Source organism: Solea solea, chromosome 12 (genome assembly GCF_958295425.1).
Source record: "Solea solea chromosome 12, fSolSol10.1, whole genome shotgun sequence".
Lineage (NCBI taxonomy): Eukaryota > Metazoa > Chordata > Actinopteri > Pleuronectiformes > Soleidae > Solea > Solea solea.
In genome coordinates, this window is record NC_081145.1 from 26,499,485 (window position 1) to 26,525,708 (window position 26,224).

General features: G+C 40.2%; 1 protein-coding gene across 4 annotated transcripts in view; it reads left to right on the forward strand.

The window, feature by feature from the left end:
* The window catches only part of il34 (interleukin 34), a 57,800-nt gene extending 32,216 nt beyond the window's left edge, over positions 1-25,584 (forward strand). For all 4 annotated transcript variants that reach the window (XM_058645335.1, XM_058645336.1, XM_058645337.1 and 1 more), the window contains 6 exons: positions 10,716-10,819; positions 12,481-12,558; positions 12,820-12,897; positions 16,118-16,225; positions 18,021-18,204; positions 22,775-25,584. In XM_058645335.1, coding sequence (XP_058501318.1) covers positions 10,716-10,819; positions 12,481-12,558; positions 12,820-12,897; positions 16,118-16,225; positions 18,021-18,204; positions 22,775-22,833 — 611 coding nt within the window. In that variant the 3' untranslated portion in view covers positions 22,834-25,584. The remainder of the gene's footprint in view (positions 1-10,715; positions 10,820-12,480; positions 12,559-12,819; positions 12,898-16,117; positions 16,226-18,020; positions 18,205-22,774) is intronic.
* The last annotated feature ends 640 nt before the right edge of the window (positions 25,585-26,224 follow it).

A 26,224-nucleotide genomic window follows, 5' to 3' on the forward strand; every position in this document is an offset into this window, starting at 1 on the left:
GAAAGCGAGATGTCTCACTCCGTGTCTCACAAAAAGGCCGTGCCATTATGTAACCAACAACTTATCCTCGATTTTGGTTGACAATGACGACCAATAATCGTTGCAGCCCTGTTGGGAAACTCTTCACTACTATGTCTACTTATGGCGGCGCTGCTTAAATAACTGAGGGGAAACTTGAGTGGAAGTGACCTGGCTGAAGAAGATTGAGAGTTTATGGCAGAGAAAGCTACGTTAAGAAGTGCTCCGTCCATGTTCTGTGTACTTTGTTCTTTATGACAGTGTTTCCCAACCCAAAGATCCTCAGATCCTTAACAGCACTACCATCCCTTTACTAACATACATAAGTGATATTATCAGTTAAATTGTTGGCCTCTGAATGGGGAGCTCTTTCCCCACCAACAGTGGCTCCAGTCCTCCATTCTTCAAATTCAGCCTCAGGCATAGGTGAGTCCCAATTACCAATGGAATGTTCTCATTATGGCACTGACAGAGACTAAAACCCCTGAAAGGTCAAAAAAAGCATTTTCACTGACACTAACCTTTGCAAACCAAGTGCACTGGAGTTTGTAGTAGTTTCCCTGTGCATGACAAGAAAATAAGATCAACAATCAACAATCAAATCAATCAATCAAACCAAGGCCGCTCACTTTCTTGATCTGTATTGTGACCTAAAACCTAATCATTTTGTCCCTTGTGTCAGAAAACCTGCTTTCCCATAATATAATATCAAGAATTTTTTGAAGCTATGCTGCTCACAGACAGACAGACAGACAGACAGGCGGACGGACTCATGCTGCCAAAGGCAAGAACCTCTTTGGCAGAGGTAATCATTTATTAAGTTTCTATTGATAAATACTTCCTAAATTCAACACACTGGACCTTTTAATGTCGTACATATGACGGTAACCACAAGCTTCCACTTAGTGTGGTTTAAAATGACCCATGCAGCCTCTTTGTGTGTCTGCATCTGTGTGTGTGTGTCTCACACACACACAGATGCAGACACAAACATGCGCTGACATGCAGGTTCGGATCCATAAACACATTTTTATGAGCCCTTTACACTCTCTCTGAACCCGTCACCTGCACAGTGACCAGCAACGAGCTCCATCTGTCTGTCGAACCTCAGTGTTAGTTCTCTCACGCTTATAATGCAGGAGTATCATTATTCAATTCATTTTTATTTGTATAGCGCCAAATCATAACATACATTATCTCAAGGCACTGTACATAGACAGCATCAAGGAGAGCAGAGAAACCCAACAGTTCACACAATGAGCAAACATTAGGCATCAGTGGAGAGAAAAAAACTAAATTTTAACAGGAAGACATCTGACCACACTCAGAGATGTACAGCCATCTGCCTCGACCGGTTGGGGTGAAAGGAAAAATGGGGGACAGAAAGGACAAGAATGAGATGAGGTAGAGACAGAAGAGAGAGAGCAGGAGTAGATACAACTGTATCAAGTTACAAGTTTAGACAGACAGACAGACAGACAGACAGACAGACGACTTTATTAATCCCTTTGGGAGGTTCCCTCTGGGAAATTAACAGTTTAAGTTTATGCAGGACAGTTCTGAGTCAGTGATAACATGTTTACAATGTCATTTATATAGAAAAATTCTACTGATATTGACTTTTAATTATAGCATAATAATAATGGAGATGATATGTATGATAGTAATAGCCTTGGAAGCTGGATCCTGCAACCTGCAAGATGAGGACATAGAGAGCGAGAGAGAGGAAAGGAAGGAAAGACACAAACAGTGGAAGACACTCACAGTGGAACTGGAAGCCACGGTGATGTCATCTAAAGTGACAATGTGATCAGAAAGTTTTTCTCTGAGGTGTTTAGGGCCGAGAATAATGACCTCAGTTTTTTCTGAGTTTAAAAGTAGAAAGTTACAGGCCATCCAGGACTTAATGTCTCTGAGACATTCCTGGAGTGGAACTACCTGATTTATTTCATCAGGCCTCATTGATAAATATAGCTGTGTGTCATCTGCATAACAATGAAAGTGTATGTTGTGCTTTCTAATAATGTTCCCTAAAGGAAGCATATATATGGTAAAAAGTATAGGCCCAAGCACTGAGCCTTGTGGAACTCCACAATTAACTGTTGTTCGTAGTGAGGTTTTGTCATTAACATGAACACACTGGAATCTATCAGTATTATTTAAACCAGCAGAGGGCAGCACCTGTGATCCTAAGTCTGCTCCAGGCTCTGCAATAGAAATTATGATCAATGGTGTTAAAAGCACTAACAGGACAAGTAAAGAGACTAGACCATTATCTGAGGCCAAGAGAATGTCGTTACTAACTTTAACTTGTGCTGTTTCTGTATTATGATGTAATCTAAAACCTGACTGAAAATCTTCAAACAGGTCATTAATGCACAAATATTCACATAATTGATTAGCAACTGCCCTTTCTAAGATTTCAGATATGTCGTTGATTAGCTAAAATATCTGGGTCGCTTTTTTGAGAAGGGGTTTAATAACTGCTACTTTAAACGTTTGGGGCACATATCCAGTTTATAAGGACAGATTCATTTGAGTTAATAATATGAGTAATAACGTTATCTTTACCATTAATAACGACCTGCTTGGCGAAAACCTTGTGATATCAATATTAAGTGCTGAGAAGAAGCAGCAGCTGTGGAAATAACTCAAAGTTACAAAAAAAACTGCTGAACTTAACATATTTAGCTTCCAGATGTTGCAATAGCTTTTACCCTGTCCGTCTCTCCCTGTAGGTGTTTGCTAACTCGGCTCGCAGAGTTGGGAAGAGGGAGTCTCCACATTCTTGATGCGATCAGGTTTTAGGCCTGGTCGTAACGACAGCTACAGGAGTTTTAGTCTGGGCTTAACACAAAGATTAGTGTGATTACTGGGCACTCAAGTTGTCATCGGGAAGTCTGAAATTCAGATTCAAACTGGATTCCCAACTCGGAAAGTTGGAGCAGCCTCACAAACCTGTCCATAGCCATCCAAGATGGCAGGCACTCTGCCAAGTTATTATAGTTAACGAGAACTAACGAAATAATGAGAGCTGATGAAATTAAATCTTTTTTCGTTAAGTGAAATAAAAATAAAAACTAGAGTTTAAAAAGAAACGACAACTAACTGAAACTGAATTGTAAAACTAACAAAAATTGTCACAAAAATTTGCTTAGTTTTCGTCTTTAATTAATTCCATACAGAAATTATCCGTGCACTTATTTTTTTCTCTGCCGGCAAATTTGAAATGCTGTATTTGAGACACAAGACTTATTAGCAGCTTTCTGAATCTTGCACCTGGCAAATACTCCGGGCACAGAACATGTGTTGATCTGATGCACATGAATCCAATCCCACTTTAACACATGGAATTGAGACATAATGGTTGTTTTCATTGAACTTGGAGCCGCAGACAGGTTTCTGCACAGTTCACACCTCATTCAAACAGTGAAGGTAATGAATTGCCTCCACCTATGAGGTTATGTTTTAGGCCGTGTCTGTCTACCAGCGAGAGGCATGACTCAAAATGAAGACCGATTTTGATTGATTGTAAGTTATGGCCCAAGAAAAAATGATTCAACTTCGGTTGTTCGGTGATGAACCAAATGCATGGAATCTGAGTGGCTGTAAAACTGTATACGCTTTGTTTTGTGCTTTTGACTGAGGTTGACTTTAAATGAGCGACAGAAATGATCTTTTACTTTCAGGAGTACTGTCTGTCGTCCAAAACATTGGACAGTGTTGGTTGCCAGAGAGTTTTTCTGAAACAAGGAGCTGCACATGTTCACATACATAACTGTCCGTTTCGTTTTGATGAACAGGCAGAGACTGAGAATCAGCGTGTGCACTGATCCAAGCAGCAGCAGCAGTCAAATTGCAATTGTAATTTACTAGAGCAGTGCCCTTGCCGTCCTCCTTTACCTCTGTTTATCTCTCATGTACATCCTTCTCTTCCTCCTCTGATTCTTCTCATTCACGCAACAAGCCTCTGTCGGCCTCTGTTGGTCATATTGGCAAGTGCAAGTGCGGAAACACAAACAGACAGTCAGACAGACACACAGAGCCACTAAAAACAACACTTTGTGGGGTGAAGTAATTAGACCGACGCAGTTGTGATACAGTCGTCACATCGAGACGAGAAACCTTCACTTGGATACTTGGAGCGGTGAAGTTTCTTCTGTTTGTTTGTGTTTTCCTCTCCATGCACGTATCGAACAGCAAAGCCACCGTGAGGACATTGTCTCTGGTTGACAGTAGTTAGACAGCGATAGAGCGAGCAAGTTGTCTTTAAACTTGAAGGTCGTGGGTTTGATTCCCTGCTCCGCTACTCTACATGCAGATGGGCAAGACACTTAACCCCATTGTGCCAGCAGCGTGTGAATGGATATGAAAGATGAGTGATAGGCTGAAGGTAGATGCACTGTATTAAAGTGTGAGTGAATGGGTGTGAATGGCAAAACTATATAAATATATAAATTCAGACTGTTTACCCTGTTTATCTCAGTTTAGTGCTTCAATTAATTCAATGAAACTGCAGGAACTTCAATCATCTCAGTAGCTCCTTGGTGAAAAACACATTAACACTTTTTAATGTTAAAGTTAAACTTTTATGGCTTCTCTTAAACTCCCTCTCAGGTGTAATTTACGGCTGAACGATTTCATATAAATATCTAATTGTGATTATTTTGACCGAAAATGCGATTGCGATACGATTTGCAGTTGGCTTTAAGGAATATTGCGCCTCTAGGCCATATTGCCATCCTGATTCTAATTGTTCAGCCCTAGCGTAAGTCTATCTCATGCAGTCAAGAAGCATACATTTGTCTTCACTTCCATGTGCATGAAAAGTTGGCAGGGTCATGTCTTATCTTGTGAGAACTACAGCATATGTATAATAAGTTATCTCTCATTATAGCTGCTATTCTCCAAACCTCAGATGCTCGGGTTGCAATAACGTTTGTGTGATGTCAGTCTGGGGTTGTGACTTTAAAGGAATTCTGCATTACAGGAAAAGAGCTAAAGTCTCTGACAGTTGAGTAAATTCCAGGTGTCTATATACTGTACACAGGATGACACTGATTGGAAGACGAGCACAACCCCCAACATCTGTTTTCAAGATACATACATTCATCTTGGTAAAGAAATCCTCTTCTCAGTGACTCAGTTTCTCATAGACAGTAAGTCAAACATGGAACACAAGTCCTAACTCTCGTGTGTCTTTAAATATTAGTCATGGACTCGCACAAGGACCTGACAGGCTCTTGGCTGCACTCAGAATAACTTTCTCTGGCAGTTAACCTTATCCCATATGCTCTTTAACCCTCTCTATATGTGGCTGCAATCGGTCCAAAAAAGAATATATAATGCCACGAAAATGATGACCACTCCAGTAAATCAGAAAAATAACAGTTTCATAAATCTATCACATAACCATGTCCAGGGGAATTAGTCATTCTTTTGGGAATGCTATTAGATGTGACTGTCAAGTATTTGACTGATATACTATATGATATACGATACCCACATCTGTGGCTACTTCCATTTGTGTAGACACAGTACTGTGCAGACACCTAGAGGCACCACCAGCTGTATTGTATGATCTCTGTGATCACTGTCAACAAGTGAACGTAATGATCAAGCATGTCTTAAATGTGCATTAATTAGGGTTCTACTCCGGGTTTGAGAGAGCCAAGGTCGCGCTATGGTTCAAGTGTATTTTTTTCCGAGAGTGTTTTCACTGGATGAGTCATGAGTGCGACGTCCGACACAGGAATCAAACCAAGCTGTAGATGTTAAAAGACGTAAAATCCTATAAACGTGTGTTAATCTCCATTTAGCAAAGGAAATTTGTAAAATCTCAGTATGCAATGGAGGAGTCTGGTGTATTTAGCGACAACGCTGCTGACTGTGAGCCAAATCACAACCTGTGCTTTAATTCAGTGAGCGTGTCAGACGGAGTCTGTGCCGAGCCATGCCAGAAATACACTCGAGCCTGTAGAAGCTTTTCTTTTTGGGAACCAATTTATTGTTGACTCGGTGTCACGTCAACAGAAAATCAGTTGACACATATTTATATCTACTGTTCTCAACGGTTTTTTACTTTAATTAGATGTTACTGACATCAAGTATAGATATTCCTACCAGTAGTCTGTCAACTTTCAAGTGACCAACTAATCAGAAGTGGATAGTCAACTAATAAGTTGCTGAAATAATCTGCAGTATTTATAGTCAACAGGCACTTTTATATAGGGTTCGGTTTTAGCATCTGTATAGTTACTACTACTACTTACTATACTGTAGTAAGTAGTAGTAGTAACTATACAGAATCGGTAGAATAACAAGAAGGTTACTTCTAAATGTAGACTTGGTTGATTTTTTCCATTTCTTTGTAAAGGCAAGATGCATTGTGGGCTAATATTAAAACCTGAACCCCGACAATAAACCTTCTAACAACAAGCATGTTAACACATTACCTCAGTCACACTGTGGTCTTAAAGCCACATGCATTAAGGCCTGTACATATGCAAACCTCCATGGTTAGCTTGTCAGAACCTAGATTTATTAGCCATTGTGCTTAGTATGTTCGCTGCTGTCCATACTATTTTAGGAATGTTACATTTTGTTGGAAAAAGCCAATACTTGAACTTCAAGCTACTTAGGTTAACTGCTAGCACTTAACCGAAAGACAAGAGGCCACAAAACCAACCCCAAATGTTTGGTTTGCTTGGCACTTAGCATTTTGTAGGTTCCATGTCAGCCATTCTCGCGACTACCCTGATTTTCCCGTCCACTCGCTGCTTTTTGGCTGGAGGACATTGTGGAAGACAGGTGTATCCGGAGCAGAATTGATGTGATTTTAAGTGAAAACTGGTTGGATTGAGAGTGTATTTCATTTCATGTCAACACTGTCCCGGAGTGTGTACATGAAGTGTGTGACTTTGAGTGAAAGGCCTTGACCCAATAGCTGGTGGAGATTGACACAAAGATTAGTATTTAAAATAAACATCTGGATACCATCTGGTCTTGATTCAGTTTTTGTATCCAAATTGATGAGTATACATTTCAGCGGGTCATTTGCACATGTAAGGTTGAACAACAAACCACTGAATCTACTAAATCAACTTCATTTTATTTCCTCTCAGTCTTTAACTGACTCGACCAGACCAGAAACTCAATAGGAAAAGTCTCCATATGAAAGTCCTACTGACTGCTGAGCCTTTTTGGCTTGATGTCGTCAAGGGTTTGTATGGTGTAAGTACCATTGCATACATCATTCTTCATTCAGAACGGATGACAAAGTTTTATCATCAGAAACCTTGGTTTATTTTTTTAATGGACATTTTTAGAGATGAATCTGATGGGAAAAGGAGAATATAGAGGAAAGAGATGAAACAAGGTGCGATGGAAAACACAATTTTAACAATTTAAACGCTCTTCTTCTATCATATATCTGTTCCCCGTGTTAGAACAGAAATGGCCGCTCCCTCTGTATGAAACACTCTCCAGACTGATCGGAAAATGTCTGACCAGATTTCACTTGGAGCCTAGAGGGACGACAAGAAACCATTAAACAGTGTTTGTGTTTTTAAATCATCACTGTGACCTCAACATCTGCACTTGTAAACCGTTAAACTAGTGTTTTGTCTAAAATTATTGTTTGTAACATGTCTCCTAAATCTGTACTATTAACCATGACGTGTGCGACTGACCTCTTGGCCAGGTCACTCTTGAAAAAGAGATTTCGATCTCGATGGGTTTTTCATGGTGTGTGCGTCGCTGCTGCTGCTCCACCCATCACAAATATGTTTCGGACTTAGTTCCTGATTGGGTTAGGGTGAAGAGTTCCAACTAAAACGTCGCATTTTTGTTTCCTCAAACGGACAAAGAGTTTAATGTGGTTGTAGCGTCCACTTTCTCCACATTGAGCAGCTGAAATTAAAAAATATAATATTTTAGTTTTCCATGTCATCAGATTCAGCCTAGACTCTTTCTTTCCTCTTGGCCATGGGCTGCTCTACTGTGAGAGGTGTCAGTTTTATATAATATTGCTGCTAGAATGTGAGTATCATCATCAACAGGAACCACACATTTCATATGTGAAAAATCGGCAAGAAACCAACACTCAAAAATAACTGCAAAAAACTTGCTCATATGAGTTTAAAGAGACTTAACAATTTTCTTTTCTCAGTGTATTTTGTGTTTGAATATTCTGAATGATGTCCTGAATGAATGAATGAATACCTGTGTGGTTGCAATTTGGCATGCAATATTTTACAGATAGCCCCTTTCAAAATTATAATGCGGTTCGTAAATTCTGTTGGCTTAATACAGTATTTGTTACAGAGCCCTGAAGACCATGTCTACACTGTCGGGGTTCTCTGCTTTTAGCAGTGGTCAATAGTGTATTGTATTTTAAGACTTGCAGATGTTTTCTTGTTCCAGTTCAACATGCAGGAGTTTCAGAAGTCCATAAATGTGTCATGGATACTTTTTTACGGGTCCTCTGGCCAGTGCTATGAAGGTTCCAATGGTTGCTCTGATGTGAAGCAGGGAGAACATCTTACTTAAGAGTTGCATAAGTCACATGTGCTCAAAATAGACCAAAGTGAAAACATTTCAGCTGTTAATTATGAATGAGAACTATGAGCTATGGTCAGCTGACTGTCGGCCACGGGGAGAGCAAGTAGACTGCAGATGCAAAGATAAAAAATCGGTCTTTTTGTCTCAGTTGGGGGGAGGGGGGTGGTTTGGGTTCCCCCTGTGGCTCCCATAAGTGGACCTTGATCCGGATTTCAAGTCGAGGTGCAGCAGCGGGAATGGGGGCTCTCCTATGACCCTCTGAAGTGGTAGTGAAGTGAAGTAACCTGAGACTAGAGGCGTGTAAATATTGGCGACAGCAGCAAGATGACTGATTAAAAGTGGGTCAGGGGGAAAATCAGATAAAGCTCCAAACAGAAACACCCAAAGACATCAGCGACAACAGACAACACAGTGTCTGCAGAAATAAGCTCAAGGCTTGTGGAAGAAGTGTGCCTGAATGACACACTGAAACAAAACTGTCAAAAAATTGTCTTGCTTGACTGATTTGCTGAACACTTATTGGTCATCTGGAACCTGTGTGTGTGTGTGTGTGTGTGTGTGTTCTTACAGACACTTAAGTCTGTGAAACTGAGACACACAACACTAGACACACAAGTGCACTGGTCATTTGTTCAGATGTGTAAAACGATCTGTTTTCTTTTGAGGCTCTCACAAGAGGTATCTTGTTAGTGATCTCCTGACAGTAATGATAGCCTCTGCAGGAGGCTCAGCGTTACAGTTTAAATGAGTTGCAGAAGTTGACCAGATGCAGTGTTTTTCGTTTTTTTTGTCAGGCCTGGTAGTTACTCATCTACGATAGCAGAAAGCAGGAGAAATGTAAGCTGCTCAGAAATGCAAACTTACTGAGCAGATTTAATTTAATTCTCATTGAAAATACCTTTTCAGATGGATGGTGAGATGGTGGTTCTGTATATGTTGTAGTCCAAAAGCGGGTAGCTGTTGCTCTAGTCGACGTCATTGTGTCGTTCTTTTCCAGCGTCACTACAGCAGTTTATATGTTGGCTCTTTCTACTTTCGGGTGAAAGACTGGGGAGGAAATTTTGGGGCATGCACACAACACTGAGTCCAACTCCAGTCCGACTATGAGTATACATGCAGGAGTAATCGGACTATGAATCGTAACATCCACGTATGTTAGTCCGACTCAGACTAGGTCGATTCTAGTCAGACTGATGTGTTTACATGACATTAAGAAAACAGAATTATTGTCTTTGTCTGACTAAAATCAAACTTTTAACATTCATGTAACACACTCCATAGTATTTAGAAAAGTTAACTACATTTTATCTGAAAACAGAACTGAAATATTCTGAAAACACTAAAAAGCATAAATCTTACGATTTTGTCAATTGTATATAAACAGTATATAACAGTGATAGATCACCATGGACAAGTGCTGTGTACTTAACTGACAGAATGCATGTATAGAAATAACAAGTGAATCATGTGAAATCTCTACAGTGGTCAACACTGTCACCATTGCATCAAATGTTAGTTTTGCCAAGTTTGGATGTTCTCCCTGGTTTCTCCTGGTTCTCCAGCTTCCTCCCACAATTCAAAGATATCTAGTTTAGATTAGGTTCATTGTTCTAACTCTAAATTGCCTGTAGGTGTGAATGTGAATGGTTGCTTGTCTCTGTATGTTTGTTCTTCCACTACTGTAGCAATTTCAGCTGGGATTAGCTCCATCCTTCTGTTGACCCTCACAGGATAAAGTAGATAATGGTTGATTGGAATGTGACCTTATTCTTTTATGGTAATAACTCTGTAAATTAGCACCTTGTCACGGTTGGTGCTGGAGGCGGACGTTAGCAGAGCGGTGTCATGGACAACTTTGTAGACAATTCAATTAAATTCAAACTTTATTAGGGACACATCAGGTGAGCGGTCCATAGCAACACTATGATAAGTGTTGCTATGTATGATGAAAAAAAATAGAATAAAAATACATATGCGCACACATACACACATAGTAGGAAAACCTTGTGTGACAGCTACGTTTATGCTGTGTCGTATTTGAGCGAAACACACAAATGTCAATTCTCAACTATCAACTCTAAAACGACAGTTTCAGCTAACGTCATGCTCTGTTGCTCTTTTTCTTCCCTCTTCAGGCCTCTGTCTGATTGAACCTATTCTGACGAGCCTGACGCCGTCCAGCATGTGCACACCCTTGAGGACCCTCAACGACAGTCTCAGCCACAGGCGACGGTACATGGTGAGAGAACGCTGGCCTGTTCAAAGTCTTCAGTAGTTAGCCGTAGGCAACTAGGCTCGCTTGAGCTGAGGTTTGAAGACGTTTCACCTGTTATCCAAGACGCTTGTGACTTACAGGTGGACATTCTGAGAGCAGAAGTATTTGTAAGGTGTCAGTCTCAGGTTTTGTCTCCTGACATATGCCACTCACCCTCCAGATATCATTTACCTGGGGCGCATTCAGCCTGGGCAGCATTTTGAAATGATTACATTAGCATAACATAGGATAACATTAATTTACTAACAAACTAACTTACTACTTACTAACTAAAACAGCTGTGCATTTAACAACTTAGCACACAGGGAGACCGATATAAAAGTTGCAGAGAATACTAAACAGCTAAAGATCTGTCCCGAATCCAAACAAATCTGAGAGAGCCATGCATGCAAAAGAAAGCAAAGACAACCTGGTGGAAACATGTGGTGAATGTTTTGGTTGAAAACCAACAGGAAGTGGGGGCGCGGTCAGTTAAATGGAGGGAAAAATTACCAAAAACCAGGAACAGGAAGTGGGGAACAGGTGAGTCACCAAAATAAAGCAGGAACTGCAGAGAACCACAATTGGCCTTTCCCTCCTCCAAACACACCTGCTTTTCATTGCCCCCATGTGAGGCTGCAGGATTTATGCCAGATCTCTTTCTCCAAGTCACTCGTCAGATTATTTCCGTTTGTGCTGCTCATGCTGTGGAACCCTGCTCGAGCTACATGTACGCAGTTAAATGTTGTCAGTACCTGCCTGCCTCTTCAAATGATTTTTATTATGATTTATTTAAACCTTTTTTTCGAGAGTGACCTGGCCAAGATGGCAGCACAAACATGGAATGTCCTTTAATATGGAAACTTGAGGCACTGTGCTGTTTATGAAAACCTGATTGATATTTTGAGAGAAGACAATGAGCATCTAAAAAGCATTTAAGTTGTTCACTGACCAACTTTTCTAAAACGTTCTGCTATGTACAGTCTGCAGCTGACCTCCAAAAGAAAGGCTTGAGATGATCAGGTCCGGCTGATTTACTTAGATCCAATTGCTGTAGAGTCCTATGGACCTCAGCTACATTAAAAGGAGTCAGATTCATAGCATTAGTAGGTTGTGATTGAAGGCAAGCCCCTTGCAAATTAGATTGATGTGGATGTGAGGACCCAAATAGAGATCCTGAAGAAACAAAGTGCTCATTACAATAATTAAGAATGGCTGGTTTGTGTAGAACATGGAGGATAAGAATAAAGCGATAGCAACCAGTCATATGCACTAAATAATACAACAAAGTGAGGCAAAATGGCATCATCAGTACAATACATTGACCTGGTGAGACAGGACTTGAAAAAGATGGTATCTCAGCTGGTACTTTTTCTGGTTAACAAGTAATGATTAAAACAGTGCAATCTTCCCCGTGTTCGCTGATATTAGACAGAAAGAAAAGAGCCAGAAGAGTGGGCACTACATTTGCCATGATGAAAAGACAACAGCTGAGGCGAGCTGCTGCAAGGCAGCCAGTGGATACCATCACTGTAACACTTCATGGGGGGATTTCCTCGGACTAACACGCTTTAAGCAAAGATAATAGAACGTTACTGCATTACAATTTGTCTCTGAGTTGCTTTTTCTTCTGCTTTGTTTTACAGAAGCACTACTTCCCCTTTAACTACACCATCAGGGTTCATCAGAGGGAAGTCTTCAGACTGTCAAACATCAGCAGAATGGTAAACATCGTGATACTGTCTTTGCTGTCTTCAAAGAAAGCTTAATTTATTGGCTCTCGTCCATTCCCTGCAGAAGTACATGGTGGAGAAAATATCTAGGGTGGTATTTTTCATTAGCACTCAAAAGTCCTTCGCAGACACTTGACAGCAATTGCACATAAATCATCAACATGCCCCTCAGTGCTAAGTGGTGGGTGTTCTGATGATACGCTGAAATACTGATGTGAAGTCTTCGTTCTCTGCTTCTCTCTTCTCTCTCAGAGGTCAAAGGTGAAAGGTGTGGAAGATCTGCTTCTCCAGAGGCTGTGGTTCCAGGTCAACCAGGGTGTGTTAAAAAAGGTAAGAGTTAAGTTAAGTACGGGTGTTCAGAGAGGTGTAGATGCATCTCCAGTGATTGAGATTCGATCTGTGTATGTAGATTCTCCTTCATCCAGGTCATAATTTTCCAAAAGTCATTGAATCTTGGACTTTTCTTGAAGACTTTTTCACCTCTCATTTAAGAGACCTTGTCAGTTCTAACATAAAAGGCTAACAGCTAAAGGATGTGCTTTGTATTGTCATATTTTATTCTTTTTTTAGCCAAGAAGTTTCCCATTGAGAAACAAGATCTTTTTTTCCCAGAGAGTCCTGGTCGAGATGAAGAGACAATAACAGCTCACATATAAAGCTAACAACAGAATATAAAAGCTAAAATGAGAGATCTCATAAAAAAGCGAGATGTTCAGAAGCATACAGGCCTTTATATTTCCAGCAGCAGAGTATGGCGTCACGTTCTGTGCGCTGCCATATCATCAACAACAACAGTGTTAGCTGCACATGAAGTTAGCGCTATTGCTTGGGTTCCTCTTTGCTTTTTGAATCAGGGGAAGAAGTCGTCTCCAACAAATGGAAAACTGACAAAAAGCAGTCATGTGTTGTAGGTTTTCTGTGGTTACTCAAGCTTAAGTGGAGTTAGCTTAAGTGGAGGCTCTAAATTAACCATAGGTGTGAATAGTTGTTTGGCTCCCTCTCTCCCAATTGTGAGCTGGGTTCAGTGGGGCTTTCCAGTTGTAGCCAGAAGTCAGAATATCCGAGTTTTCTGACTGAAACGCCTTAAGACACATCTACAATTCTGAAAGTTGGAGCAACACAGGATTCCAGGATTCCCAGTCCATAGTTTTTGAATTGCCTCGACTACCTGTCAAGGAGGTAATGTATGGTAAATGGAGAAGTACCCTCTTCTTTTGCCTTCAGGTAAAAATGAATCTAAGCTGCTGACAAAGCCAGGGAGGAGTAAAACCTCAGGGCCTGGGCCCCAGTAATCCCATGCATTAAGTAGGCACTGTTTCCAAGTCATCAAAGACAGCAATTCCCTTAAATCAAAGTTCACGCTCACTTGACATAAACACTGACTGTTGTTCAGGGCTCCGTGAGCGTCGTGGCTCCTTTCCTCCACCAGTTCATGTGTTGGCACTAACTCTCTGACCACCAACTTAGTTCCATCGATAAATAAAGAGAAAATGAATTCATCAGTTTTATGATTTGCAGGAACCAGTTGTCACACTAAACTATTAGATTTATTAATCTATTGTTTGGTGTGGTTTGGAGTCAGTTTAATGGATCTGACTGTAATTAAAAAAACACATTTATTGCTTGTTGGTTTTCCAGTGTCTGCGTGCATTCGACGACAAAACCAACACAGCGATAAAATAATTATCGGGATTTTTTCCATCAATTTTCAAATGTATTAAATAAGCACTGTAATAAATAAAAACAAAGCGCTCTTTGCTTCTGTCAAGTCAAAAATGAAAAAAAAAGGCATTTCATTTGCAGCTAAACCTGGTTTTAAAAAGGTTTATGACCAACGAGAATGTTTCTAATTAGCATTCACTACTGGGTTAAATGACTTTACAAGTAGGGCTGCAACAATGAATCGATTATTTTTCAATAATTAAAACAAGCTTTGTGAATATGTTCTGGTTTCTTTGCTGCATATAAGAAAGAAGTCATTAAAACTGAATTACATTTGGTTTGTGGCCAAAATAAGACATTTGAGAACCTCGTGTCCAGGTTTTCGTAAACACTGATCATAATTTTACAGTCCAAACTCGACAGATTAATCAATAATGAGAACAACTGTTAGTTGCAGCTCTACTCTTTATTCTCTCATCCTCCTCCTCTTCACACACTGGTATAGTGGAATTAGATTAAGATGGAGCGAGAGATAAGGTGACTGTAATTATTATTTTATTTTATTAAAATAGTTTGAGAATCGCTGTCCGAGAGGATTCCTATTAGAGCGGTCTAGGTCTCAAACATGCGGCCATAAATGTGTTTGTGAATAGTACTTATAAAAGGTTTCATAATTAATCCAGCAGATCGCGCTACTCTGAGTTATCTTCATACAAAGTGCTTGTTTTCGCCAATAAATGGTTCGGATTGTTTTTGTAAGCAAGGGCGTAGGTTTGGGTACAAGACTGATGGTGTGGACACTGCGCCGCTGTGTTGTCAGAACAGCACGTCTCTATCGTCTCCTCTGTGACTCGCAGCTATGCTTCTGCTCCGCTGTGATGCATTCATCGATGCTTGTAAAAAATCTCATTTTCACTCTCGCTCTGCTCTCTGCAACACAGGGAAGAAGTTACGTGAAGCAAACACTTAAATATTAAGATTAAGTTATTCACTCTTTTTTATTCCAATGTTACCACAATATGCAGACGATATTTTGTCCATCCAGATGATGCCCAATCATACGCAGACCATAAACAGGTGCTCGCAGGGTGTCCTGTGGTCTGCATGAACATAAATAAGGCTTCAACTCACCGTTTCTGTGACTGACGTTCATCTACTTGACATAATTATGTTAGCCTGAAAATGAGGCCCAGATTTCACCTCCACAATCTCTCAGCATGAGAGTGAGGCCCCGCATGCTGCTGTTGGGAGCTGGCTTCTCTTCCTGCCATGGAAAACAGCTGACTTGCAGCTGGTGGGAGTGGTCAGTAGCTGTAGGCCATGTAGTTAGGTACATATTTTAAGTTTATTTTCTTTGACCCTTAAAGCTGCAGTGTGTAACTTTGACAATGTTCATCCGTCATCGGTGTTTCACTCGTGACAGCTCTCACGTTTGGTCGCCTCCTTTTGGCTGATTTATTTCCATAAATATTAAATAACACAAACTTTCTTTTTTTACGTGACGTCAAAATTACAAAGTTACAGATACCCCGCCGCGTTCCACGTTTGTTTGAGTTTTTATGAATTTTAATGTTGATTGTAATGCAATTTCAATTTCTAGCTTTTATTTTGATTTTGATTAATGTCATTTAATGTCATTTTTCTTAATGTATTTCTATGCCCTGTGTATGAATAGTGCCATACAAATAAAGTTGCCTTGCCATCACAAAAAGGTTGTAATGTAATCAACGAAAAATTAAAATTTCAATATGTAAAGTTGGATAAAAAGTGGATTTGTCGGTTCATTTTTTTTGCATTTAATTATCAGTGATTTCTTTCGTGAAAACAGGTATGAATGTAACAAACGTTTGTTTTTGTCGTAGTTTAACCTAAAGACTTGCCGTTTCAGATCATCCGGGTTATGCCAGAGAGACACCCTTCGCGTCCGTACACGGCTGAGCTGGAGCGACGCTTCAGGGACGCAGAGGGAGTCTTTGTGCAGTCGCATCCAGCCGAGGTAAAACAGGGGTCACGCTTCTGCACCACAGCTGGTTTTTTTTCCACTGCCTCTTCAAATGAAGCAATTCAAAAAATAAGAAAATGCATTTTTCCCTCAGTGAGTGTAGAGATATTTTGCAGGACATTGATTCTGTTATTCGGTATAGGAAATGAATGCTCCTAACTTTAGGAGACATATTCTATTAATTATCCATTTATAAAAGGGTGAAAACAAATCAGGGATCATTCATCATTCTGTGACCTGTGGAAGAGGGATATTGGCAGTAATAAGCTACTTATTATCCATTACTCCTCAAATGTAGCAATGATCAACTTATTACTTGGTATCAAAAGTAATAAATTACATTACTTGTTATATTGCAATCAAAAAGTGTCGCATTACGAGTTTCATTTGGAACTAAATCCAATTAGGGCTGCAACTATTTTGATTTCGATTTCTGGAAATTTCAGGTCACCATTTTTCAACATTTCTGAGTCTTCATTGCAAAAGTAGTCGACATATTTATAGATTATGAAAGTAATTGACCAAAATGATTCTGTTTTAATGATTTCTTTGTTGTATGAGGCAAAGAAACCAGAAAATATTCACACGTAAGAAGCTGAAAAATCAGAAAGCTTGTTTTATTTATTGAAAAAAAAACAAAAAACTCTCAAAATGATAAATCGATGATCTAAAGTGTTGAATAATCATTGCAGCTCTAGTATTAAAGGCGACATAGACCGGAAGCTCCAATTAACGCTGTGTTTGTTTGTGTATCTGCGTCATTACCTCGTTTATGAAACCCTAAAGCTTCAGAACAAACAGTTCAGCCACTGCTGAGAAAATAGTGTTGTATTGTTTTCCTGGGCTCTGCGAAGTGGATCGGCACTTCCGTAGTTTGATGTCGTCATCAAAAATCCTCACCACTCCTCTCACCACCGTAGCGCCTCCTGGTGCGGGCACTAGTCAGGGCACATCCGGTTGCGTACATTCAACCGCAGAAGAAGAAGAACTACTCTCGTTGTAGCTGCTGAGATGCAGAGCATCCACCGTGCCAGAGGGGGAGCTGTGTATCTGAGAGCTGGCCTATCTATTACGTCACTTCCAGGTACCTGGCCAATCACAGTACAGTAGGAAAGCTCTCGTTGGCTGGCCAATCACAACACAGTCCTGGTTCTGGGGGTGTGGTTTTGCTCTGAAACAGCGCGGCGATTAGGAGGTTTTTAACCATGAAAACAAGTTAATATATGTAAGTAGACCTCCATAACTAACATATATGTGTGATACAAGCATTCTATGTCGCCTTTAAGCATTTATGACACAGGTATATATATGTACATATGTATATATGTATATATATATATATATATATATATATATGTATACACCTTGAAGACAAGTTTATAGATGCCAGACATCGTGCAGAGGATTAGACATTCTACAGGGATGTCAGTCATCATCAGTTATTATCCCTCAGGGACTGTGGTTAGAGAAGACAGAGGGTTTACTGTCAACACTGACAGTCCGATCAGACGACTCACATTTGATCCTTATCTAAATTGTCTGTTCTGGTTGTGCACCTTTCAACATCGCCTTCAATCATTCTCTGATTCGGTACACTATTTTTGCGTGCCTCTTTGGGTCCTCGTATCCCCTCATATCTTCACCCGAATCACCTGGTGCGTGCTTGTAGCTCTGGTTTTGCTCACGACCTGTCATCACCCCCGAAAATCTCCTGGGAGTCTTGCAGCCATGTTCACCAAAGCGTTTTCTTTTTATCACTGTGATAGTAAAAAAATCCATGTGTGTCTAGGTGTTTCAGCAAGAGCTCCCAGAGACCATCCAGGACATCTGGGACTATTTAACAGAAGAGCCTGACAGAGTCCCAGAGTCCAGCTGGAGACTCGCGTCTCCGAAGTCCCTCCTGGACAACTTGTGCCAAACCATGTTCTGCCTCTTCAGCGGCTGCTTCACCGGCGAAGAAGCACAACAGAACTGTGAGTAGAACAGAGATGAAGTCATTGCTAATAACAAACACTTATAATTTGTTTTTCATGTTAAAGAGGCAGGCTCGGCTACATAACTGCTCTGAAAACGAAAATCCATTTCACGTGATTATGTCTCCTAAATTTATTGCATTACATTAGACAGCGGCTCGTTTATCTCGTATAACGGAGACGGGAGCAAAAAAGCAAGTAAGAACAAATAAAGATACGGGAGGAAAGAGTACATCACATGAAAGCAAACATCATACAAACAAAGAAATCACCCTAAAAGTCCAGAGGACAGGCATCATTGGCAAACATTACAAAAGCTTTATGGCCATGAGTAAGAATTCAACATACTCCATTAGACAGCGCTGGGAAAGTTTGGTTACAAGTTTAAGAACGGTTTAGTACGGAGAGATTTCTGCTGGGAGAATTTGACTCTATTTTTATTTCTCCGAATCAGAAATCAAAAATGGCTGTTTCACAGTTCTCTTGCTGGAGTGAAGTGAAGTTATCTCTCTGCGGACTCATTTCATGTGTTTTTTTGGCACTTTGAAACCCTTCTGGAAAGAAGATAAACAATTCATTTTGAAAACCTTTGGATATAGTGTTAGATTTTTCATTCATCTTCGTGTATCTTGGGAAAACTCCCTGAAAACCCTCAGTAAGAGAGACGAATATTTGCTGCAGATATCCATGGTTGCTAGTAAAAAAAAAGGCTTCAGCCAGATCCTCTCCCCCTTATAAATATTAACTCAATCCACAACATGGAGACATTGACTTTTATTTTACAGTGTGACTTTAAAAGGAGACAAGTACTGGGGAAAAAAGGGATTGTAAAACTGTCTGAATATGAATATGGTCTGCACTGCACCTACTCTAACTGTCCAGACCCCGTTCCTTGTTCATATAAAAACCAAATAAAAGTAATGAGAAGCAATAAATGATCAGATAAAGACAGGTTTAAGAGGTCCCGCCATGGCTGCAGGCGTTCTCAGGTGTTTCTCAGACAATAGAAGAGGAACCGAGAATGAGGAAGCAGTAAATAAAACACCAAAGATAATAAAACATTAACTGAACGTGCCATCACTCGCCTCCTCAGGGAGAAGTTCCATAAACCAGAGGCCCCTAGTGGCAAAAGCATAATCACCTGTTGACGGAAGAGCCTCATTTGAGGATCTAAAGCTGTGAGTGAGCTCATAAAACGTTGACATCTCTGCTATGAACTGTACCTTAGAGCAAGACTCATAGTTTAAATCTTTTTTTCTTAAATATGCCTGGAAGAGACAATTCAGGATTGGGGTCATGTGGTTTTGTAGAATCTTGGTCAGACCTGGGAATGGTGGCACCTGGCATATATCTGGAGAGCAGTAGAGTTTAGCATCAGTGACGGCATATCAGTGCAGATACACAGGTGGGGGAACACATCCCATTTCCTGTCAGTAACCCTACCTTTTTGCTAATGTCGGTGTGTGCTGGAAGTCTACTACCGTGGCCATAATACACAGCGTAAACACTGTCAGGTTGTAAAAGTAAGTGGCTTTAAACATCTGGGACAAATAATGTGGCTGCATTTTTTGAAATTAATGCTGCCACATTGTATAGGGGGCTTTGTATAGGGGGTGTGCGCCGTTCATGCCAGGGCATTATTCAGCTGCAATTTTGTTTCAAAGGTGCTGTGGTCCCCTCTCTCTCACTTGCAACTGTGTTTTTGTTGTGAGGGTATGCGAGTTATATGTGGTATTTCTGGATTGCATTATAAGATTTTCCTGCATGGCCCCACCAGAATTTCCAGACCAAAATCGCCACAGGATATGAATACAGACACTAATGCACAAACAATGAACAGGTCTCCTTGACTTGAACTGTTACAGCTGTTAAGCCAAATTGTTGGTACAGAAGGTTCTTATGGGGCCTCAGCCCTGATAGGTAAGATGTTGAACAGGTTTCTTCATAATGGCTTAGGAGGGAGGGAGGGAGGGTGCAGCCTTTCAGTTGGGGAGAGGCCAGCAATTAGGGTTACATGTTACATTAGGGGTTTTTTTATTTTTGTTTTGTGTTATTGTTTTTTTTTCTTTTTCTGTACATGGGTTGACTATTGATAATGTAATACATTGAAGCAAAAGAAAACTGTCTATGAAGTATTTATGTATGTATTATATATGACGCACACTGGAGATGGTATCCATGTATGGCATTCATGTAATTGTTTCTACTGTTTGATTTGAACTAAAACATATTTTAATGGGGATGAGCCAATGCTATACTTCGGTGTTGGCCCAATAATGGTCAAAACCACTGTATCAAATATTGGAGAGATGAGAATTCTGTAGCTCTTGTGCTTTACTGTGCAACAGTGTTTTGAGCGTGTTTTTTTAAGCGTGAGTCATGTTGTGGGCCGCTTATTTCTTCTTAATGGGAGCAGAATATTTGTTGGAGAATTATGTGTTTGAAATAGCTTAAAATGGCTTAAAATTGGCAGATACTCAAGGTTGTGATGTCAGTATTGGTATTGGACGTGAAAATGGCCCACAGCCAAGCAGAAAGAGAACTTGGCTTGTGAGCCAAGTTCTCGCTGGTTCCAGTTCTTGCCAGGTCAAAGGCTGGGTCCCCAATTCCCATTGCTCATTGTTAACTGGACACTCTCAATTGACCCCATGTCACAGGGAGGCCACATCCAGTTTACTCCTTGTGCCGATCCCAATGACAAATGGGAGGGTTGCTCCGGGGGGGTATCCGGTGTGAACATCTCTGCCAAATCAAATGTGGATTGTCTGCTTTATTGTAAGATAAACTAATCGGTTTCTGGCTTTTCTTCCGCTCGCAGCAAAGTTGAATATAAATAAAACATGAAATCTCCTTTCCACGAATTTCCTCACCAGCAAATTGTTGCGGTGTTGTGTGACAGATTGACTAACTCTTTACTTTGGCAGAACATTCTTCATTCACTTTGCGTCTGTCCATATTAAGTGGAGTGATGACATTTCCTTCAATCCAATAATCCTCTTAATGCTTCTCTTGTGAGTCATTTGGAATCAGTTGACGGCATGGGACACATGCACCTGTATGCACGTCAGATCAGGAGCAGCTCTTTCTCATTTTTAAGCTCAATTATTTAATATTTTTTAAACCTTTTGAGCCTGAAGGCGCTCTCTCTATGGACACAGACAGTTTAGTTGATAGACTAGAGAGGACTTAATACGATTTCGTTCTGGTCCTAATTTAATTTCCTAAACTAAATACATGTCCCCTACAGCGCCTGTTTTTCATAGCGCCGTCTACCAATTGCTAATTTCAGCAATCAGTTAGTTTCAATTTCATAAGTTATGAAGTCGCCCTCAATATTCTCCCTCGTGTATTTCGAATGGTTAAAACGTGCTCGCTTGAGCATTTACTTATTCATTTACTTATAAAATCAATGCACAGAAGTTATATTTGCGTCGGACACTCTGAGCTGTGTGACACTTTATCTTTTGTGGAAATATCTGCAGAGAAGAAACCATCGTCACAAAATGTACAAAAGGATTCCACGGCGTGATGGATATTTGGTGTGATCACAGCATAAGACCTATTCTAACCTGAGATCAGATGACACTTGCCCTCAGCAGGATTCGTCCTTCCTTGACATTATGACACGTGCATTTACAAGGGTCAAAGTAGTAAATACTCATATTACCAGAAGAAAACGTCCTGGAATTAACCCTGAGGTGGACCCCATCTGTGACAACCATGTCGATGAATCGATTGTTAATCAATTACTCAATTAATTGTCAAGGTTTGTGGACAAAACGTGAGCAACATCAGAGTCTAAATACTTTATCAATTCTGGTGGAAATGATGTGAACACACAGTTGCTCCATGCCAGAAAAAGAGATATACAGTTACAAGAAAGAAAGTACCAAATATTATAGTAGTATAATATAGTAATTATATATGATGTATAATTACTATATATATAATTATATATTATATAATATATAATTATACTGTATATAAAACAAATGAAAATGCAATATGTACCAATAAAAGGCCCTGGGGCCAAATCCAGCCCAATTCAGTGCTAGCTTGGCTAAATTTGGCCCTTGTATTTGTATTATTTATAATCATTCACACATTTTATAGCAGTATTGTGTCAGTATTGGCTGCACCAGCTTGTGTAAGTGCGTATGACATGTCCAACACTCTCTAAACGGCAGCTGCAACTATTTAGCATGTGACCGCTCACAAAAGAGGTGAAATCTCACTTGTGCTTAGGTCAAGTCCCATGGATGATACCAAATATCCTGGCTGTAAAAACACAGAAGTACATCTCTAGGAAGTAATCCATCATATGCGTGATATAAGACTGACAGACAGACAGACACACGACTTTATTAATCCCTTTGGGAGGTTCCCTCGGGGAAATTAACAGCTCCAACATCCACACACAGCACTGTTAAAATTAGAGTCACACTTTACAGGAGACCGGAAAGAGAAACACCCCAGGTATCAAACACCGTACAATATATATATATATATATATATATATATATATATATATAAACGCTTAACTGTGATTTTCTTCTTGTCACCTTTGCAGACTGTGGAGTTTCCCATTGGAAGAAAGGCAGGAAGAAAGACTTACGGCCTGAAAGCTGAGGAGAGGCCAGTGAGGGGGAAAAAAGGCCCTGTCCATACTGATTCGGGATAAAATCATTGTCTCCCCTGAGCTGTTGGAAGACGGGGTCCTGTCACTCAGGAAACCCAACTTTTCTCTTCTCTGAGGCTGTGGGTTCATAGGCTTCATTCATAGACTAAACTGATGTATGATCAATATATTAGATACATTCTTATCTGAGGTTGGATCTATTTAAGAAGGGGAGCGCAGCATGAGCCGCGGAATCCTCGTCAGTGAAGGGGTACACAACTTCGCCTGGAGTGATGACATCACTGTCGCTTTGACAAATCCATTTTTCTTTTGCCCCAAAAAAAGTGTGCAATGTGCTGCTGCGGGCATGCACGCTTCACGTCAGAGACCCAACAAGAAGCAACACGAGAGACTACACATCGGACTGTTATTGGAAGAAAACAGCCGAGTTTGTAACGTATACAGACTTCTCTTCTATGACATCACTGGGCAAGAGCAAGAGTGTTGGTGGAATGAACTTTAAACCTAAAGCCAAACTGTTGTCATGTCTTTATTCCACAGCTTACAATTTAAAGTGTTATTAAGCCCAGGCAGCATAATCAAAAACTCCCCATGGAGTTTTGCCTCCTTACAAGTATTTATTTCTATATTTTTATCACACACAAATGTTTAAGAGCTGAACAGTTCCCTCCTTCCGTCCTGCCTGCCAACTATTCTTTATTTTACACCAGGCAAAACTATAAAAGTGACCATCAGAATTTACTTCTCATAACCAGGATGTTACAAGTGTCCCTGCCAAGTGTGTTGTAGAGTTAGCATCGAAATTCAAAATATCTTTAATTTGTCCATTGTGGGCTACTGTAAAAACACGGTGATCCAAAATTGCCGCGTAGCTGGAGCTGGAAAACAACAATCAGGTAATTCGCATACATAGTTGAGTCTCTGGATACGTCCAGCAGACGAAAGTCGGGGTCACCAGCGAGGAATTGACTATGCAGATGCAAAAGTCATTTATTTTTATGAATGAGTGCCCAGAATAAAGATGGCATTTACCATCACCACGTAACCCCCTTGTCACCCAAGTCCGCAGCAATTTAAAGGGACCATGGTCACTTGGCAACCATATTTACAACACAACCCACATTTTAGTGTATTAACCTACACGTACAGATAATGGTGAATTATGCTTATACACTCACTACAGGCTCATAATAAGAACATTAAGTATCAATAGTATTCATCTTCAATTTCTGTAACTTTAACTTCACCTTCATTTTACACACTGGACTTATAAGTTGTGTCAGCTCAACTGTTTTGGTTTTCCCAGGTTTTTATGGATTTAATGGAAAAGAAGCACCATTTGTTTAAGTAAAACTTAGCCAAATCACTGGTGAAGTTACTGACCTGATGCGATCGAGGCCATGAGTAGGGAAAAGGCTAGTTGCTAAAGAAGCTAAAGCTAAAGTAGTTGCACCTGTTGTGTGGAGGTTGAATTCAGCAAAGGTGAAGGATGTATTATAAAATGTACACTTACTGTGCATCACCAGGTAATTGAAACAAAGCTGACCAGGCAGCGTTGCTATCAGCATTCCTAAATTAGCAACAGTATGCTAGCTTAGCAAAACAGGTAAAGCTTATTCCAGCCACTAAAAAAAACCCAAAAAACAACCTCACTGTGGTACTTTTACTCTTAATTGCATGTCCGTATTATTTGTTTGACGTTAAGTCAGAGTCGTACACATCGTGACACAATGTTATTGATGGTGATCATGATGAAGGAAGATTAAGGTAATGTTTAGGTGATTATAGTTGGTCAGGACATGAAGAATAAATATGTGTGGGTGAAATGTGTAGGAAGGATTTAGTAAAAAATCATCATACAGTATAGAGAACAGAGAGTATCGACCATCTGGGAGGAACAGGAATGACTTGTGAAGCAAAATTTTACAGTTTGCATTAAAAAATGAATAAATGTGGTGTTTCAATAAGATTCTTGGTCCATAAGTCTCACAGTAATGGCCGCACAAATGTCACTGTGTGAATGTTACAGCTCACGGATTCACTCCCACTGTCACATTATGTGTGGTTATACCATGTAAGTCTATTTTGGACAGAGAATGATGATGAAGTATACAGCAGGGGTCTCAAACTCAGGTGACCTGGGGGCCAGCAGGGGGGCGGTCATGTGGAAAAAAGTCAATAGTATATCACAATATTCCATATGATATGAAAATGAATATATAAAAGACATTATTTTAAGTGGCGGGGCTGTATGAAATTGATTGGGGGGCCACATGTGGGCAAGTTTGAGACCTCTGGTATACAGCAATGGAATGATTAAACTTCGAAGGGAGCAACATTTTCCCTCTGTAATGATGTCACAGACAAATGACAATTATTGGTGTACAGTATGTCTATGAATGCAGTATGTGTATTTGTATTATACTTAATCAATCATATGTTACTGTATGGTTGCCTCTTTGTAACCAAGATAAGAAAATATATTTAAGGTGTATTCAAAGACCCTTTATTGTAAAAAAATAAAGTTATATTTCCCCTCAATTGACTGGCGATGGCAGAAAGGCGATAACTGCAAACACATGGATGGTTGTTGCCTGTGTTCTAATAGATTAGTTAGATTTTAGAAACGGATATTTTGTACACAAGATATTAAATTTATTTATTTTCTGGAAATGTATAATGCTACGTGGCAATACTTTTATGGAAGAAATAAAAATTAAATTGCTATTTTTATCAACTAATCCTGTGTCCGTAGTCCAGTCACTGCCCACAAATATCATTTCACTGTGTTCAGCTGGTGTTGGTCAGAGACATTTTAGTGTAAAAGTTGAAAGGTCAAGAAGACCCTGCAATTAAACCACCTGTATATAGTTTACAGTTTACGCCTGTGGCTACAACAAACATCCTGATGTCGAGAAAGACCGAATCTTGGTTGTGGTGGCAGAAGGACCATCTGACAAGATGAGACGGTGCTCCAGTCAAACCAAGACTTGTTCCAGAAGATGTTTCTCCACCTGAGAACAGAAGTGGACAGGAACAGACATCCTGAAACAGAAGATATAAGTTTGACCTAGCAGACACAGCGGAAGCAGAACAGGAGAAGGAACCATGAGTCCAACCTTCAGCCCTGACGGAGTACAACAAAGAGAGCCTCTCTTCATTGTCTGTGATTTAAGAGATCCGATACTTCCCAAACTCAGCGACATCTGGTCAACGCAAAAGAGCTAGAGTAGATGAAAGCGGACCATTAAAAGAACCTATCAAGATGGACAGCGAGAGTAGTGAAAGGAGCCTCATGAGTCAGATTTGTACCCTACACACCGAGACCCACTAAGGAATTGGTGTTGACCTCAAATGAGATCCCAAATCCCTTCTAATCTC